The 18,661-nt window shown below is 42.3% G+C and overlaps 1 protein-coding gene across 3 annotated transcripts in view; it reads right to left on the bottom strand.

Moving 5' to 3' along the window:
- The window catches only part of NELL1 (neural EGFL like 1), a 714,969-nt gene that overhangs the window by 581,374 nt on the left and 114,934 nt on the right, over window positions 1–18,661 (bottom strand). For 2 of the 3 annotated variants that reach the window (XM_045557684.1, XM_045557685.1), the window contains exon 4: window positions 18,312–18,482. The exons of the other annotated variant lie outside the window; for it this stretch is intronic. In XM_045557684.1, coding sequence (XP_045413640.1) covers window positions 18,312–18,482 — 171 coding nt within the window. The remainder of the gene's footprint in view (window positions 1–18,311; window positions 18,483–18,661) is intronic. 3 annotated transcript variants of the gene reach the window in all.

Genomic DNA, 18,661 nt, shown 5'->3' with positions numbered 1-18,661 from the left:
TGAATGGAGATTTCATGGAAGAAAGGAAGCAAGTCATGAGAATATCTAAGAGAAAAGGATCACAGGCAGAACAAACAGCAAATGCAAGGACCTAAGGCAAGAGTGTGTGGGGAATGTTCAAGGAACATCAGGTTCAAGGAACCAGGTGTGGCTGGAGCAGAAGCAGCAGGAAAGAGAGTGGCGAGAGATGAAATTGAGAGAACACCAAAGGGGGCTAGATTACCTTAGATTCAGGGGCCATCCTGTGGCTCAATATTTTACTTTAAGTGAGGTAGGAAGCTTCGGGGAGTTTTAAGCAATTTAAATATATTACTCTGGCTGAAGGGTTAAGAATAGACTGAGAATAGGAGCATAGCAAAGGTGGAATCAGGGAAGCTATCACAGACTACTCCAACAGTACAGGTGAGAGATGGTGATGGCCTGGACCAGGCTGGTAGCTACAGAGGTGATGAAAAGTGGTCAGATTCTTGATATATTACAAAGATAAAATTAATAGAATTTACTGGTAATTATATTTAGCATGTGAAAAAAAAGTAAGGAGTGAAAGATTACTCCAAGTTTCTGGTGGGCCAGTAACCTAGTGAAGAATAATTTTCAAGGGGGGAGTGACCAATTATGTCAAATGCAACTGAGATGAAGCTGGAAAACTAACCCTTGGAATGGACATTATGAGGTCTTTGGTGACCTTCATGAGAGTTGCTTTGGGTACAATGACAGGGACCAAAACCTGACTAGGATGAATTCAAGAGAAAATGGGAAGGCAAGAAGTGAAGGCAGAGTGTTTGCCAGATCTTCTGGGGACCTTTACTATAAAGATAAGCAGAGAAATGGGGGTGTTAGCTGGAGAAGAATATGGGATTGAGGGAAGGCTTTTACTTACATCTGATGGGTTTGTAGAATGTACATACGCTGCTTGAGATGGTTCTGTCACAGGGGAAAACCGATAATGCGAGAGAGAGGGAAAGTGGTTGAAGGGATGTTCTGCACAGGAGAGTCTCTGACAAGGGAAGGGGGTGGCCCTGAATAGGAGCATGGGTAGTATCTGTAGTAATGAGAGATGCAGAGTCCATGATGCAGAAGCTGGTGGGCAGTGGAGGGGGTGATGGAAGCCAGAAAGGTACTCTTTCTGATTGTTTCTTTTTTCTGAGTGAGGGAGGAGGCAAGGTTATCAACTGAGTGTGAGGAGAGGGGAGGTGTTGAGGGTGTGAGGAGCAAGGAGGCAGTATGGGACAGTCCCCTCACAGAGGAGGGGAATGTCATGCAGGGCTGGGATCCATCCCACCTCTAACCAGCCTCCTGCTTCTGGGACCTTAAACAGGTTAATCCTTCCTGATCCTAATCCTAGCACTTCATGGTCAAAATGGAAATGAATTTGCCTTAAAAACATCCACTGTCACAACTCACAGGGTTGTTCTGAAGGTTAAATGGGATGTTCCATGTAAACCCCTGACATACAGTAGAAACCTGACAAATATCATTCATTCCTTTCCAACTTTATCTTCCACCTTCCCTCTATTTCCCTCTTTTTACCTAATGTTTATTACAGGTAAGGGTAAAATAAATGTCTCATTGACAATTTCAAAATTGTTAAAATGGAATTATCCTTCACCTTTTCCTTTTCTTCTCTTCTGAAGAAGAGAAAGACTCTTTCCAACCCTAACACTCAAGCAAATCAGTCAGCCAAGTAACCAATGGGCATTTGAGAACTTCCTCTGTATCCGAAGTGTGTGGATACTAGGGTAGAAGTATCACAAGGGATGTGCTATTATTTTCTCTTAATTAAATAACCTATGGCATAAGCAGGAAAAAATGAAAATAAGGAGGTAAGTTATTACCCACATGCAGTATTATCCATGCTGTCTCATACACAAATACTCTGCATCCTGCAAGCCCAACTGTATGCAAACTCATCATAGTTTGAGGGTACCCAGAGACTATCAGGTGCAAATTCCTCATTTTGCAAGTGATGCCTAGAAAAGGGAAGTTCTTGCCCAAGGTCACACAGAATTGAGCAGTACAGTGAAAGCTGGAACCCAAGTGTTCTCATCCATTGATCAGTAGTCACTGAATTTTGTTGCATAAACTTTTCCTCCTCCTTCTCCTCCTCTTTCTTCTACTGCTACTACTGGTAACAATAATTTACTAACATTTACTGAATGCTTACTATGTGCCAAACATAAATCTATGTGCTTTCAATGTATTACTTCAATTAAACCTATGATAAAGGGGCAAATATTATCTTTTTTTTTTTTAAGAAATGAGAAAACTATGGCCCAAGTAACTCAAGGCAAAAGGAAACCACTGAAAAGTGGAGAATCTGAATATGCACCCAGCCTTTCTCTTAAACTACCGTTCATTCTACCTTCCCCTCATTTCCACTGGAAACTGATTCTCCCATTTTCAAATCCTGTAACAGTTAACCTGTGCCTTTGCTTCTGGTAGGGCCCTGAGCGTTGCACGTCCAGGAATTGTGGGTTTATGCCCATTGCTTCAAAGTTATGGAAAGAATATGACATGTTAGCTCCTTAAAGGCCCAGAATTCTCTCTTGTGCCCAACAGAGCCACCAATGCATAGTAATCTTTCCCTCATTTATTAATTCATTCACTTGTTCATTCACCAACTATTGTTGAGTATCTACTCTGTGCCAGGCATTTGGCCAGGTACCAGGGACACAGCGTTAAAACAAAACAAGTTCAAGGAGCTGGCTTTCTTTACCAGAGGTGAGGGGTACAGGTGGGGGAGAAGGAGACGCATCATAAAATTGGAAACAGGTATATGATGAAGATAATTTCACACAGTGATAAGTCCTTCAAAGACAATGAAAGAGGATGAGGTGACTGATGTGACAAAGACTGATCTGCTAGAGCGGGGACCATACCCTCCCGAAACGCAGGCACACGGCCTTCCAAAACAGTTTCCAATATAAACACCACTGCCATTCCTTTTTAGCAACAAGTGTCAGATCATCAGACACAAGTAACAGGATTTACTCTTACCAATACTGCACTCTTTGAATACTGAAAAACAAAAGCCCAAGGATGGACCTTTTCATCTATGTTTCTCAGCACCATTTTAACAATTTCCTTTTTTTTTTTTTTTTTTTTTTTTTTGAACACTAACTGTATTTTCCAAAGGTCTTATCACAGAATCTATCTTAGCAGAAGCTAATGTGATCACTAAATAATTTGTCTGTAATTGGAGGAGCTCTCATCTGTATTCCAGAGGAGTTGGACCCGGAGGCTAAGGTGAATGGGTGAGGAGGTCCTGTGGGCCCGGCTTTGAAGGATAATCTGCCGGGTCCCGTCCTCCTGTCAGATATGCTTCTCATTAACTGTACTGAAGGGGTGAGTGAGGATATATCCTTCTCTGGAGACCTGCATGCTCCAGCTCGAAGCCCTCCACTTCCCCCAACGCCCACTTCAAACTCCTTGCATGTCACAGAAGCAAAACTGCTCCCCCTTGCATAGGGTATGTTGCCATTTGCATAACATTTGCACACTCTTTGTTTCTTCCTGGGGAGGCCCATAGAAGCAAGGATTATTGCCACCCCTATTTTACGGATGAGAAACCCAGGACTGGAAGGGGTTAAGAAACATACCCAAGGACACACAGATAGGAAGTGGTGAAGCCAGAGAGTGATCCAGAGATTCTGACTTCAGATCTGTAACAGTCAGGGTCCAGGTGGGAAATCATCAGTATACTGAGATTTGTTCATTTGGAAAGAGAATAATACATTAAAGGAACTGCTTACAGCAGGATAGACAGGGAGTACATAAACTGCCAGGGATGGTGTGGTACCCCACAATTTGTGAAAAAAGCTAAGGATACTGGGGGGGCTCTTACCTTCCTGGACATAAAAGGAACCCAAAAAGAACCACGTGATAGGGTCTGTGGTCTTTAGTCAAAGGATACAGCCAACCCGAGGTGACCAGAGAGAGAAGGAGATGGGGAATAGATACCCTTCCTCCAATCCTCCAACCTCCTGCCTGTTCTTCCTGCTAATGAAATTCAAAAGGAATCCAGATAGCAAAGAAGCAGATGCAGTCCATGCAGGTCAGCCTGCAAGGACACAGAGCAGAGGGAAGGGAGGGAAATAGAAGATGCCCAGCTCAGACTACAAGGCTTTTCCCACCTCCTGCTTGAGGGATGACGGCAGCTGATACCTAACCACACCCTATCTTTTGAAGGAGATGACATTTTGGTTAATCCCAGTGATTGTTCATCTTGCAGATATTGTCATCTTTTCATGTAGCACTTAGCAAGGATGAGCTTCAGAGTAAGATTCAGCCACATAATTTGTGTGTTTAGCAGCTTCACAGATTCTGTAAAGATTGTATTCATTTTCTTCTCCAGATTCTGGAATCTGGATTTCAGAATTACCCGAAGCAAAGTTTTAAACTCATCTGCAAATACCAATTTCCACTGCAGCATGGCTCTAACTCCAGGGAGGGGAAGCAGCATTCCCACCAAAACTGTCCAGGATCCAACTTGCAGTTAAAGCATGGCAGGAAGATTATAACATCAATGTGGGTCAAAGAGTCAAGATCAGGAAGATTAGCTGCCCATGAGGATGCTGTGGAGTGGGGCTGGTAGGAGCTGTGAAGTTCTGAGGTCAGTAAACAGAGAAGGAATCCAAATAAGTTGTCAAGCTGAGCAGGTAAAGAAGTAGGTATCAAAAGCCAGGGTTGACAAACCAAGAAGGCAAGAGCTGGGAGCATTGGCAGATGAAAGTAAGTGGGAAGTCAGACCTGGATAAAAGCTGCAATCAGGCACTGGCTCAGATGGGCCTGCCACGGCCCTTTTCATGGAAGGGGCATCTGTGTGGCAGGGACCCAGGAGACGGCAGCAGCAACTGGCAGCAGGTAGAGGCCAGGTTTCCCAAAGTGAAGGCCTAATGAGAGTGATTGCCGCTGATTGGGATGATGGCCTCTGGAGGCACAAGCCAATCTGGCCTCTCAGACCCATTTATATTCTTTCTCCTGTTGGATCATAGCCTTGGGCCTTTTGAAGATGCCCTGATGTCAGGAACAGCCATGTATAAAAGTAACAGGAATATGTTGGATATTGGTCAAAGGATATATAATTAAAGTTAGATAGGAGGAATATGTTCAAGGGATCTATAGTACAGCATGGTGACTGTAATTAATGAAGATACACTGTGTTCTTCAAAACTAGAGAGAGAGTGCATGTTAAGGGTTCTCACTACATTTGCGAGGTAATGCATTTATTAATCAGCTAGATTTAACCATTCCACAATGTATATATACTTCAATCATGTTGTACATGATAAATACATATAATTTTATCTGTCAGTTTTTTAATTTAAAAGAATCTTTAAATGACTCCTGATTAACCAGATACTAGCATTATCTCATGGGATATTTCCTTCTGTTCATTTGTGCTCTACTCAGATGTGAAAGAATCATCATCACAATCAGATCCGGCATCACATCATCATGATGACTTATACTGAATATGTACTTAACGGAGATGGTGCTAATCTGCCAAGGGAAAGCGTCTAGAGAACGCTGAGGATGGTGAGGCTGAAGGATGCAAACAGCCTCTATCTTGGATGTCATTTTGGAGCCACCAACTCATCCCAGGAACTGCCTCATCTAAACTTCCTGTTTAAGTGAATACTATATACCCTTACAGTTTAAGCCACTGTTCTTTGCAACCAAGAGTGTCCATCTGCTCCATGTGCATTGTTGCATTTAATTCTCACAATCTCATGAGAGAGATTATATTATCCCTATCTTATGATTGAGGCTTATAAAAGTTAAGTAACTCGCCAAGGGGTGCACAACTAGTGGCAGAGCCAGGGCTGAAACCCAGTTCTGTCCAGCTCCAATAGCTCATGCTCTTAACCACTAAACTACACTGTCTTTCACTGTGCTGACCTGAAGCCTGTGCCTGGACAACACCAGCTCCACTTCGGCTACACAAAATAAGATCTAGCGTTATGCCCATGCTCAGAGCACCTGACCCTCATCACATACCCATTTCAATCTTGTTACTCCCATCTCACTGCAGGCTAATTGCCATGATCTCACCTAGCTACACAGCTGAGACAGGACATGCTGGTCTAAGGGCAGGGGATCTTGGCTCCCTGCCCTGTTTCTCTAGTCACTGCTGTGCGTGGCAGACAAGAGCTGCCAAAGCAGGCGGCTAGAGGCTTGCGGGTGAGTACCACCCCACACGCTGCCCAGGGACAGAGCTGCCCAGAACACTCTGCAAGAAACAAAGTGGTCCTCATTCATCCTGAATATGTTCCTTCCGTAGATCAATAGTATACCAGGCTTATATTCTGTTAAATGAAAACACAAGTTGAAGAACAATATCAATATATAAAATGCTACCTAATTATTGAAAATAAAAGTACGCATATGCAAAAAAATCTGGAGAACAGAAATAGAACTGTTAATAATGATCATTCTGTGCAAATGCAATTAAGGGCAGGGCAATGAGTATTGTAGTTTCAGATAGCACGTGCCTTTCATAATTTCAAAATATTAAAGGAAATCACATCCATCAAGCTTCACACTAAGGCTGTACCAAAATAGCATGGGATGCTCATGAAACCCTGCCCAAAGGGCTTACTGTAATAGGCTTGAGAGAGACCCTTCCTGTGGGCCTCAAATGCAGTTTTAAGAAACAGATCCACAGAATTTTATGATGGTGATATGTCCACCATACAGGAAAAGCACATGTACCCAACTGTGTTTGCTCTCCAGCAGGGGTGACACGTGTCCCTTAATCCCACCTGTGATCAGTTTATGTTCATACTCTACCTGTAAATCAACTTCTCCTGCATGTCTGCCAGTGCTCCCGCTAACACAGGGCACATGTAAATTCAACTTGAGAGCAAGGCACAGTCCACCTTGGGCTGTGAATCAGACCAGTAAATCACCAAAAGCCTTATATAAATTAACTGCCTTCCTCAAGAAGAAAACAGTCCTCAAAAGTTCAAAGCAGAAATGCTAGGATTACTTCATCTTTGCCTTTCCTTGTGCCTGATATGTACCAGGCACACTGGAATTTACAAAACACATGTTCACATGCAGGTTCTCATTTGATCCACACAATAACCCTGTGAAAGCAGACTGGGTAGAGGTAATGCCTAATCTACACAGATAAGGAGACTGAGGCCAAGGAACAAGACTTAATTGATGGAACCATCTAGAAGGCTAGCATCAGAGGCCAGGAGCTAGAACTCCAGACTTCTAGAGCATTTATTGATTCATTCAGGTATTTGCAAATATTTGCTCACTGCCTATTAGGTGGCATCCTTGACAGGCACTGGTAAAACAATGGTAGGCTCATAGGGTACTTACAGCCCATGAAAAAGGAAGACATCAATCAAATGATCAAAAACTACCCAGCTGCAAAACAAACACTATTTTATGGTAAAAATGTAAAACACAAGAGGCCTCTTTTCTTTTACCCTGAAAACTGAGGAGTAGTAGGAGTGAACTTGACATTCTAGAAATAGCATGTACAGAGGTCCTGTGGCTTAAGTGAACATGATACCTTTAAAGAACTAAAAGAACTTGAGGTCAGACAAAGGGAAAAAGCAGTGCACGATGAAACTAAAGAAGGAAACATGGACTACGCTATACAAAATTAAGGATTGTGACCTTTATTCTAAAACTTTTAAGGGGCCATTAAACAAGGCTAATTGTGTGTTGGAGTGGGTAGGGAATATGTTGATCAGATTTGCAGTGTGAAGTCCTTATGGATCAACCTAATGTCCATGAAAAATTGCTGTCTCTGAAAATTACTCAGAATTCAGTGTGCTCACCTACCTCCTGTGCTCTCTTATTAGTTCCTGCAGGCTCTAGTACATATCTAATTAGGTACCAATAAAAGAAGCAATAACGACAAATGCCCTTCTGAATGGGGGTCCCCCGCTGCCCACCCCTTTATTTCACTGCCAGTAGTTTTTCATGAGACCTTGCAATTGCAAAGTCACCTTAAAGAATACAGAGAGTCTGTCACCTTGAAAGAGTGAATATGGAAATTTATATTGGAACAGTGTAAAACCACATACATAACACTGGAGACCAGTGTAACGCATCCATTCCACATTTGAAGAAATGGCCAAATGGCTCATTTGCAGTCAGTCATGATGTAAGATTATGTCCTTGGCCATTACACATCAGTACCAAGGCACATGCAAGGCATACAAATCATGCAAGGATGATGGGCCACTCTCTCTGTGGTATTGAAGTCATGAACCTATCAACGCTTCAAATTCCAGGAAGGAGGCAGTCTTTAAATCTAAAGCCAACAGCACATAAGCCTTCTAAAGACCAACTGAGCAGCAATCTCAGTTAGAATCTATAACAAGGTAGATTTTTTCTGCCCAACAGGGAAGTGGCCTTGTGAGGTGGCCAGCATGCCTACTCTCAGAAAGTAATACATAAAACTTGGCATTTGGTTGTTTTTTTTTGCAGTTTATAAATTGGATACCTTGTACTTCTTCCATAAGAAGTTAGAAATACTGTCTTGCCACATTACGATGAGAAAGCGGAAGAGGAGGAGGGGGACAGAAAGGAGGAGATGATGATGATGATGATTCAAGCCTTGAGTGCTAGCCTAGAGGAAGCTATTTGACTGCTTTGAGTGGCTACAGGTAGAGCAGTGGGTTGGACAGAGTTGCAGAGAATAAGATCCCTGAAAAAAGGAACAAGGAAGGACCGCTGGGCTCTGGCTCTTGCCTGCCACTGATTTACTGGGTACCTGTGGCCAAGTTACTTCTTTTCTCAGCATCTCAAAAGCTCCCATCTATAAGATGCAAGAACATCCTCCTCACAGGGCTATAGTGAAGATCAAGTGCATGTGTGAGTCATCTCTAGAGAAATACAGAACACTAACCTCAACTCAGTAATGATGGAGCAAAAAGTCTGAGTTTGCCCCAGCAAGGTGTTGGGCCTCTGAGGCTAAAATGTCAAATTCAAGAAACTCCAGTCCGCATTCTCCCAGCCCCTCTCTTGCTTATACTTCAGCCAAAGACAGTATCAGAACTGGAAAGCAGGTATTAGGAAAAGCGCAGAGTAAGTCAGTCAAGTGCTTTGCTTTCCTCATATACCAGGGTCAATCACAGCCTGGGGCTATCTACCTCCAGCGGAAATAAAATTCCATTCTGGGGAATACAGGCATTCCAAGTGTGCCGAAGAAGCCAGCTGAGGGCCCCAACTTGAATCCTGTAAGTTCATGTGTGTGAAATTTGCTGTCAGGAAAGTGATTCCCTCAGACTAATAGACTCTAATGAGTAGGGATGTGACATGACATTCCTAAGGAAGAGTTAGAGACAGCATCGCACAGGTCCTTTACAAAGAAGAGAAGTTATCTCTACTCTGATTGCCAAGAAAACCCTCAGGTGAGGGTCCAGACATATGAACTAGCTGGCTCTGCGCTCTAGAACCCCTGCTGGGAGAAACGCAAGAAGTTAAAAAGAATGAGCTGGGAGACAAAAGTCAACTGAATTTGGGGGTTACCGTAGGGAAAAGAGGGCACACAAACCTTTTCCTTCCAAGTCTCTTCATCCTCACACCTCACCCCTAACATACCTCCTAAAAGAAGAACAGCTGAACAGGTGCAGCTATAAATCCATCTTTGTGCATCCAACAGCTCTGGCTGCCATTATTTATAACATTAGTTTAATTAAAGTTTCCAGGGAGATAGATGAATTTTGTTAACAGTAATGCAGAAAATCAGTTCTTTTCAATGACAACATCAGCACCCCTGGTCTACCTGGAAAACTAATGCAGTGTTTAGAATTCTTTATTTTTTTCCAATTAAATAGTGTTCATGGCTTATGCACTTTTTATTCCTCAATGCTCCTTTGCAACAAGTGAAGCATAAAAGCAACACAGACAATTAATATATAATTCTGTATTTGTTTAAATAGGGTTCCATCATGTGTGCTGTTCTGGTTTAACTTTTTATTTTCTCTCCTTGCTTGCGTTTTTAAAAAAATAACCATGCATAGCCATGAAAAGCACAGAGGAAAATTACAACAAAGATGTAAGCACCAGTATTTTTTCCTATAAGAAAATATTTATTTCCCTTGCAACCTATTTTCCCCACATTCAATCTACATAGACCCATGTCCATGCAATACAATGACAGCATGAGATGTGACTGCAGGCAAATGAAATCTGAGGAAACCACTGTGAGTTGGAAATGAAGTCTTATTGTCCTCTCTTTTCTAATACATCTCAGGCCTCATATATGCAAAAAAAAAAAAATAATGCCTTCTTGTTAACCTTCTGATGGCCTCTGGTAGCCAAAAAACCACCAGATAAAGGAAAGACTCTATTGTATTTTTTTTAGTCCTTTCTATTTGCAAACTTGAAAGCCCAGGAGTACCGGTTGATGGGGAAAAATGCAAGCCACTCTCTCATCATCCACTTCAATTAATCCTTTCACCTCTTATCTCTTTCTGCCATTGAGGCTATGGTTAACCAAAGGCATATTTAAACCCACCAGGGGAAAAAAGGAAAAGTTGAAGGTTCTTGAAAAGACAAAATTAGAAATAGGTCTGCTACTGATGTCAATAGAACACAGGGCAAAGTTAAACTTGGAATCTACCTAATAAGGTTGAAATGAATAACCCACAGGGTACACAGCGTGTATAGAAGTGGTGGTGGGGGGGCTCAGTCAGAATGAGATATCCAACACTGTAATGTCCAGTCTGCCTTAGCAATTAAGCAGCCACTCTCTTTTTGCCAAAGACTCTACAACTTTGAATGCATTACATTGAGCACCTAAATCTTTACATTTGATCTCTCTCCACTTACTTAAATTAGCAGCATCAAAGGCTTTTTTCCTTCAGTCTTCAAAGGATGTGTTATGTTTTCAACCACACAACTACCCATCATCTGCTTGCTACAGTACACTGCTCTGTCTTGTATGTCACCAGGCCCTCAAGGCCTCCATGACCACGGCATCCTGCACCCCATACAGGATGTCCACTGTCACATACCTGGGACAGAACACTCTGGAAGAGAGAAAGCGTGGACAGAGCAAAAAAACAACATCATTTAGCATCCAAAAATGCATATTCAGCATATACTCCAGCAAGAAAGGAGGCAAGTGATAAAAAAAATAAAGGATTGGTATCCCGGGGAAGTAGCCTCTGGTCTTTGCTCATCAGCAACATGCTGCACTGTCAACCCACATGTGAATTCAGATGACTGCAAGCCCCTGATGGTCCTCTACAGAAGTGACACTGTAACAAGGACAAGCTGTGTTGCTTCAGGGTGCTGAAGGAGGGAAAAAGGCAAACCCTGAAATAACCATTGTGATGAGATAGAATCAGAAAGAAATGCCTAGAAGTCCAGAGTTGAGAGGAAACTTAAAAGCCATCTAGCCCTAGCCCCTCATTATATGCTTAGGGAGCTAAAGCCCAGGGACAGTAAAAGACTTGCCCAGGCTCATACAAATTAAACAATTGCTTTCAGCTCAAGTTTTCAGTCCAAAGCATTTTTGTGCTAGAAAGTCAGATTTTTAAAGTAGAGAAAGCAAATAGTATATATTAATATTTTGGTCTTCCATGTAGGCTTTACAAGATCCAGAAAATTATAACAAATGAGTTACCTCATTTGTAAAAGTAAAACTGCATTCCTTCATAAAAGTTGCAATAATTTTCTCTCATGAGTTTGTTCATGGGCGTAAATTTCTACAACCCCCTTCTCACAGGAACAAAAAGGGAAAGAGGTCATGCCATGTTCTCGAGGCCCTGCCAGGATCAATGAAAAATCTTATCCTATTAGAGGGGGTGTTTCTTTCCCCACTCTGCCTCAGTTACATACTTTCAACTGATTCTGTTGGTGTAAAAATCACACAGCACTGTGCTGCACTACAGACCAGAGAACCAAAAGACAAACTACTGGAGAACCTTGCCCGGGACCTGGAAATCAGAATAATTTGAGGGGGCCAATTGGCCTCAAACCCTATGTTGTACCACAAATCCACATTACACACTAGGTCCTGAATCCAGAGGACATAAGCCACTGTTTTTACAAAGGTGAAAATGTGACTAAATTTTACTCATTTCTAGTATGATCCATTAAAATCTTCTTTATATGATGGTACATGTCTGGAGTACTTAATGATGCTGTATGTTCATACAGTAGCTTGGAATTTTCAGAGGATTTGGTATATACCCTCTAGCTACATTCCTACAAACAACCTTATGGTAGAATAGTTATTATTACTCCCATTTTACAGATGCAAGCATAGTTCCTGGCATATGAATGAATGAATGGATGAGAAAATTAAGATACAAATTGCCCAATTTCACACTCCTGTATCTTTACATGAAAATCACATTTTATGAATGGCAAAACCAAGCCAAGGGTCCAGAATTCATTTTGGTCTAGGTTAAACCACAGACTTCACATACCTGGAATATGAAACATGAAAGAAAGATCTTCCTTCCTTTTCCTTCCGTTTTCCATACTTCCTTCTTTCTCCCTGCAGGCCTTCCCCTACTACCAACTTGATACTACTCACCCATACACACTCCTCTCTCACCAGACGATGACTGGCTTTGTGATGCCTACAAGATAAACTGTTCCAAGCCCGACTCACATGACTGGTTCAGAATCAAATCACATAGGGACAACACTGGAAAGCTGCAGAAACTGTTGTGCATTTTTGCCTAGGATGGTAAGAAATTGAGTGGCTTCTCCAAGTCCCCAGGAGCTGTTCCTCCTGGGATCTCCCAGATCTGATGGTCTCTCCCAGGAATCCAGCAATCAATCCATCATCCACTGCCTTACAGCCACTCTTGCACTCTTGCCTTGTGCTGTTGCTTAAATTTACACATGGGTAAGTCCTATCTTCCTAATTTGCTTGTCATCTCATTTTAGGCAGAGGATTTGGAGCTGCTTTGTTAGTTGGACGTGAAGCATGTGCCAGCTTCCAATTTTAATTTTGATGAGGAGTTGTGTGCATGCATATCTGTTTCTGAAGTGAAGAGTCTATCAGGTGGGGAACCGGAAGATTGAAAGTCTCAGCCTTTCTTGGAAGCTGTGACCTTTGATAGTCATCTCTTAATTTCCCCCTGAATACTGTAGCAAAAATGTTTGTATAAAACCAATGTAGTAGATTATACATGTGGCTTAACTACCTTAAAGAATGTGAAGTTTAATAAGATGATGTTTGTAAATATTTTAGGAGCTCTCTGGAAGGAAGATATCATATCAACATATTTCATTATGAAAAATCTACATATATAAACAGATGCTCATATCCTGAAATTGCTCTGAAATATTAGACAGAAACCTTGACTGACTCCTTCAGTGATTTATAGCAAGTTTAGTTTCTGATTCTGCATGCTTTTCGAGATCAGTTGTATACTAAAATTGGATGTGCTCTGTGGCTAATAGCACATGTTAAATAGTAAAATCTACATACGATTATTATTTAGACTATAATCACTGAGTTAACTCCCTGTCAAGGTAACAATCAGGCTGCAGATGTGTGGGTATGTGCCATGCACACTTGTCCCAGTCTGAACAAATAAGATGAGAGTTCAGAGCTCTGGTGAAATATGATAGACTGTGCCTAAGAGCTAAATTCGTCCAGCAATGAGGCATAAGGAGATTGGTTTAGGGTGGGGATACTTGCATATTGCAAACAGTGCTGGCCAAAGGCTGGATGAATGTACCATTTGAATGGAAAATACTGTTGGGTCCACCTCTTAGCTGCTAAGGAACTCAGCTCCACTCACTTCCAGACCAAGATGCAGGGAGGGACTGTTCTCAGTTCTCTCCACTGTTCAGCTGCCATTATGAGTTATCAAATCAGCCTGCTTACAGGGCTCCTGTCTGAGTACAGGCTTTCTCTGATATCCAGGGACCAGGGCCAATCATTGCAGGGGGCCCTGGTGGTTTCAGAATGAATTTAAAATGACTAAATGAATAAGCTATGAACTTCCTGATGGCAAGGACCCTTTTATGTCCCTGCATCCTGCATAGCCTGGCAAAGACAGTGTGCCCAATAAATTTAATTTGATGGGCTGATTGAGAATTAAAAGTTACCAAATAAAAAGGAGGAAATAAAATGCATTTGGTGGTGAATGGGAAAGATGGCTTAGGCACCAAATCCCAGATATGGGTGGATTCTGTCCTTTGAGTCCTTGGGCTGGGCTGCAAAGTGAGCTGAGAAGGGAGAGGGAGACTCTGAGGAAGGTTAGTTCAGTCACATTCCAGGCTTTGTTGGCAACTATTAATATAAAGGCAGCTAGAGAAAAACCCAAGGCAATGGAGATAATCAGCCTGGCCTCCCAACTGAATGGTTCCTTTTATGTTTCTAGCTGGAAGTAATCTGCTGCCCCCACATTGGGAGCTTCTAACTCGGCCCAACTAAACAGCTGAAGCAGGGAGAAAAGTGTGAGTCTCAGTAGCAAGCAGAAAGTGTTAAACCACCGACTAAAATAGCAGTTGCTTTTCTTGTGACAATTTGTGCAATTAGGTCTGAAAAAGCTCTGTTTCCCAATTCTGACCTGAAAAACAAAACAAAAGTGGAAAATCCTGCCACACTAAAGTTCCTCACAGCAATGGAATTGCCTGGGAAATCTTCTTTTCCTGATTTTAGATGTTTTCATGGTCTCTGAACCATCTAGAGTATCTCTCCCCTGGGAAGACTCTCTGGTGTGGCTATGATGTTGTCTTGGGCAGCACATGCCATTAGCACACTATGCAGGTGGGAGGAGGAGGAGGTTTGGGAGGTAGATCCCAGCTCAAAGTTTTGATTCTGGGCTTATTATATTACATGACTGAGACCTAGTTATTTATCTTCTCTGAGCCTTTCTATTTCCAAATCTGTAAAATGGGTCTAACAAAACTATCCCCACATGGTTGCCCTAAGGAACACTATGGCTAGCACATTACCTGGCCTGCCATAGGTGCTCCCATGCCAGCGTGCAGGCTTCCATTAATTAGATTCCACATCTTTCCAAACAACTCCAAGGATCAACGATACAAGACACGTAAGGGAGAAATACTAGAAAGAAGCAAACCGATCACAATGAATTGTGGCTTCCCTCATGTCCCAAATCCAATGCCAGTGGTCTCCACTGTGGGGCTGAATGGCCTCATGGTTAGAACTAGGTATTCATGAGTCAGACTTGGGTATAAATCCTAGAGCTGCCGCTTATTAGCAGCAGAATTGCAGACAAATATGAAACCTCAGTTCCCTCATCTTAAAAAAAGAAAAATAACAGCGTGAGTATGGACTGAGTGAATCTATGTAAAGTACTAAGCACTGCGCCTAACACAGTCAACACTCAAACATTATCTATCATCATCTCCATTCATCATTGAATCAGCAGAATTCCGGTGGGTGAGGGGTTGAAAAAAATAAAGCAGCATAACTCTAAGGGTAAGAAGTATCAAAAAATACAAATCTGAAGTTGGTATGAAATGCAAAGGCTGGTAAAAGCCAGCTTTTGTGAAATTCACTGTAAGGGTGGCCTAGGTAAGAAGAGGTAGACCAGCATCTTGATATATGGAACAGAGCTTCTGCTACTCTAGAGTTGGTTAGTTCTGGCTGGGAAGAAACTTGTGAAGAAGATGAGTTTGCTTTGTGCACTAGACGCTACCCTCTCCTTAGTCTGTTCTCCTCCTTACCAAGGCCCTGCTCCACATAATTGGTCTTCCAAGTTCTAATTCATTTGTTGCATTTCAGCCTCTCCACCAGCTTCCTTCCCCTCTTTCTAAACCAGTGGTTTTAAAATGCCAGTCCATGCACCAAGCCTAGACCACCTGCATAGAATCTATATGAAGAGCTTGTTTAAAATACAGGGAATCCGATCCAGTAGGTCAGAGATGAGGCCAGGTTATCCATATTTTTAATAAGTTCCCCAGACAATTCTTATGTGTTGTCAGATCTGGGAACCATGCTTCTAGACTATTCCTACATGAAAACCACATTTTACCTTTGCTATGATCCAGTCTTTCAGGCCCTTTTTCCCCCTGACCTATCTGAAAAACTTACTTGTGTTTTGAGTCCATGAATAATTAACTGGCAACAACTTCATAAGATTTCCCTCCAAGATCTTATGTAAAAGACATGTTATGCCATAAGCTAAAGTGTGAAAAATATTAAGAAAAGGGAAGGAACATTTAGAATCCTCTCAGTCTATAAATGGCACTGACTCTAAAGAATGCTGTGGCTGCCGAGCTCCAGTCCTCTTCCTGCTCTCTTACGGGGACACACAGTGATGAAAGCTTGGAGGTAGGGTCCAAGAGACACCATTGACGTGCAGAGTAAATAATAACAACTACAAACATTTATTGAGTACTAAAGGCCAAGCACCACCCTAAGCACTTTACATGGATTATCTCATTTAATATTCCCATTTATAAATATGTATTAGCACTGCCACCATTTCATAAATGAGAAATATGAGATGCAGAGATATTAACTTGTCCAAATCACACAGCTAACAAGTGGCTGAGGATGGCAGAAGAGAGTACTTCACAGGGATTAGAGAATTTGTGAAGGCATGAAACCCTAGTTTAGCAAAGAAAGATCCTCTCCCCTTTCTCTTCTCCAAAGAGAAGAATGTCAGGAAACAGAGGGTAAAACTTTTGGAAGGAAGAAACAAAAATCACATCTAACAGGTACAATGCACACTATCTGGGTGATGGACACACTCATAACTTCAACTCAAACTGTACAAAAGCAAATCATGTAACCAAAACGTTTATACCCCTGTAATATTCTGAAATTTTAAAAAGATTAAAAAAAATTGCATGGCAAGAAAACAGCAGTGTCTCCAGGACTATTCAGTTTAGAATTATTAAACTAGGGCTTTGAAGCCTCTCTAGGGCCATGGTTTAGGAGAAAAAGCAGTGCTCTTTCTCTGCAATCCCATTTGGGCAGCATAAGGGTGGCAGGTCATAGGGAACAGGAGTGCTATTTAGATCTAGAGAATTCTTTAGTTCCAGAGAACTGAAGGAGCCAATGAGCTCTTGGTGGTGGAACTGAAGACAGCAGCTAAAGGCTGGTTTTATCCAGGCAGCGCAGCCCAGATGTGCAGGGTGAAAAGGAGCCAGTGGTTTCTATGGAAACTCTGTCCAGACATACATATTACACCTGGTTAAACCACAATTCTTCAGAAGTCTAGAAAGCACCTTAAATAGGTCACATCAAAATGCATTAAGATTTACTTCAAGATGACAGACCTACCCCTTGAGCTTGACATTAGTTCCTTGCCTCTCCAGGTGTTCTTCTAAAAGAGTCTGCAGAGCCAGAATGTCAAGCACATTCAAGTATTGCCTTGTCTGAAATGCAGTCTGTAGCTTACTGACCTTGCAATACCCCTCCCTCTTGATGGGTTCTGGAAGGAGGGCTGTCCCCAATATGCCTGTTCTTTATCCTGGGCTCAAGGGAGCAAGCCCTATGGCTGAAAAGTCATTTTAACTTTAATGGCATCATTAATGAGAATCAACAAAGCATGGGCACTGCTCAGAATGCAAAAAATTCTCTAATTGGACTCGGATCACTCTCCATAAGGACTTTCAGTGGGTTCTGGAGAGACCAAAACATTCCCCTTGACCACTATTCTCCAGTTGTCTGGCCACAAATGATCCTATAGAGACCAACAGTCTCCTTCCTCCTTCAGTTGTCAGGAAACCTGCCTCCAGCGACAGACAGAGGGCACAACATCTTCCCACTCCAATGCACAACCTCCTGTGAAACCCCCCGGAACTCACAAATAGTCCTGCCATTCTCTGACAAGCTGGGAGGCTCGTTCCTCCGCAGAGATCGGATGCCATCAATTCCAAAAGACTCAAAGAACAGCCTCTTTAAGAAGTCTCCATTTGGAAAAGATATTTAAACAAAGAGTGCACTTGATGAAGTGAAATAGAATTAGCCGCTTCAGTAGCACAGGCTTCTCAGATTCATTCTAAGGTAGACTAGCTTATTCGCTTCCAAGTGGAACGAACTCAACAACAATATATCACAGTTAACTGTGATCACAGCTCCATGGAATTTCAGCCAGTGCCTGGAGCGCACTGAGGTGCACTTAATATTCCCCAATCTGTAATCAACCTTTTGTACATTTGTTCCTAATCACAGGATACAGTTTCATCTTAATGAACTGTTTTCTTATCGTATTACAGTTGGTCATTTCAGCACGCCTAATGGCCCATTTGCTAGGTTAAATTACAATTAGGGTCCCTTGGTTTTTGTTTCTCAGCGCGTCTTGGAGGATTTCATTTTTTTTCCCCTTCCCACCGCTCGATTTCAAGGTCAGAATCACCAAAGATCAAAGACAAAGACATACCTGTTGCAGTCGACGTGAAGCAGGAGATGAGAGGCGCTAACGGACAGTGCAACCTTGTGCCACCGTCCGTCTGCCATCCGGTACGGAAGCGCCTCTGTCCTGGGCTTCCCCTTGTGTATATAGTGATAGCGGATCTCATCCCTCAGGCCGCTGCTCTCCAGTTCAAAATAGCTGTGTGTAAAGGAACAAAAAATTGTTTTATTTTAGTTCCGGATATCACATCCATCATCAACCTCCACTCCCTTGCTGCCAGGTTTCTCAGAATCTAAAATTAGCTAAAATGACACAAAGAGCCACGACCTGAAATCAATTGCACTGTATGGAACCCGATTCACCTATTGTCTGAGAGC

The sequence above is a fragment of the Lemur catta genome, chromosome 7 (genome assembly GCF_020740605.2).
Source record: "Lemur catta isolate mLemCat1 chromosome 7, mLemCat1.pri, whole genome shotgun sequence".
NCBI classification, from domain to species: Eukaryota; Metazoa; Chordata; class Mammalia; order Primates; family Lemuridae; genus Lemur; species Lemur catta.
Note: the sequence above shows the minus strand (reverse complement) of the source record. Positions and strands in the feature narration are given on the sequence as shown.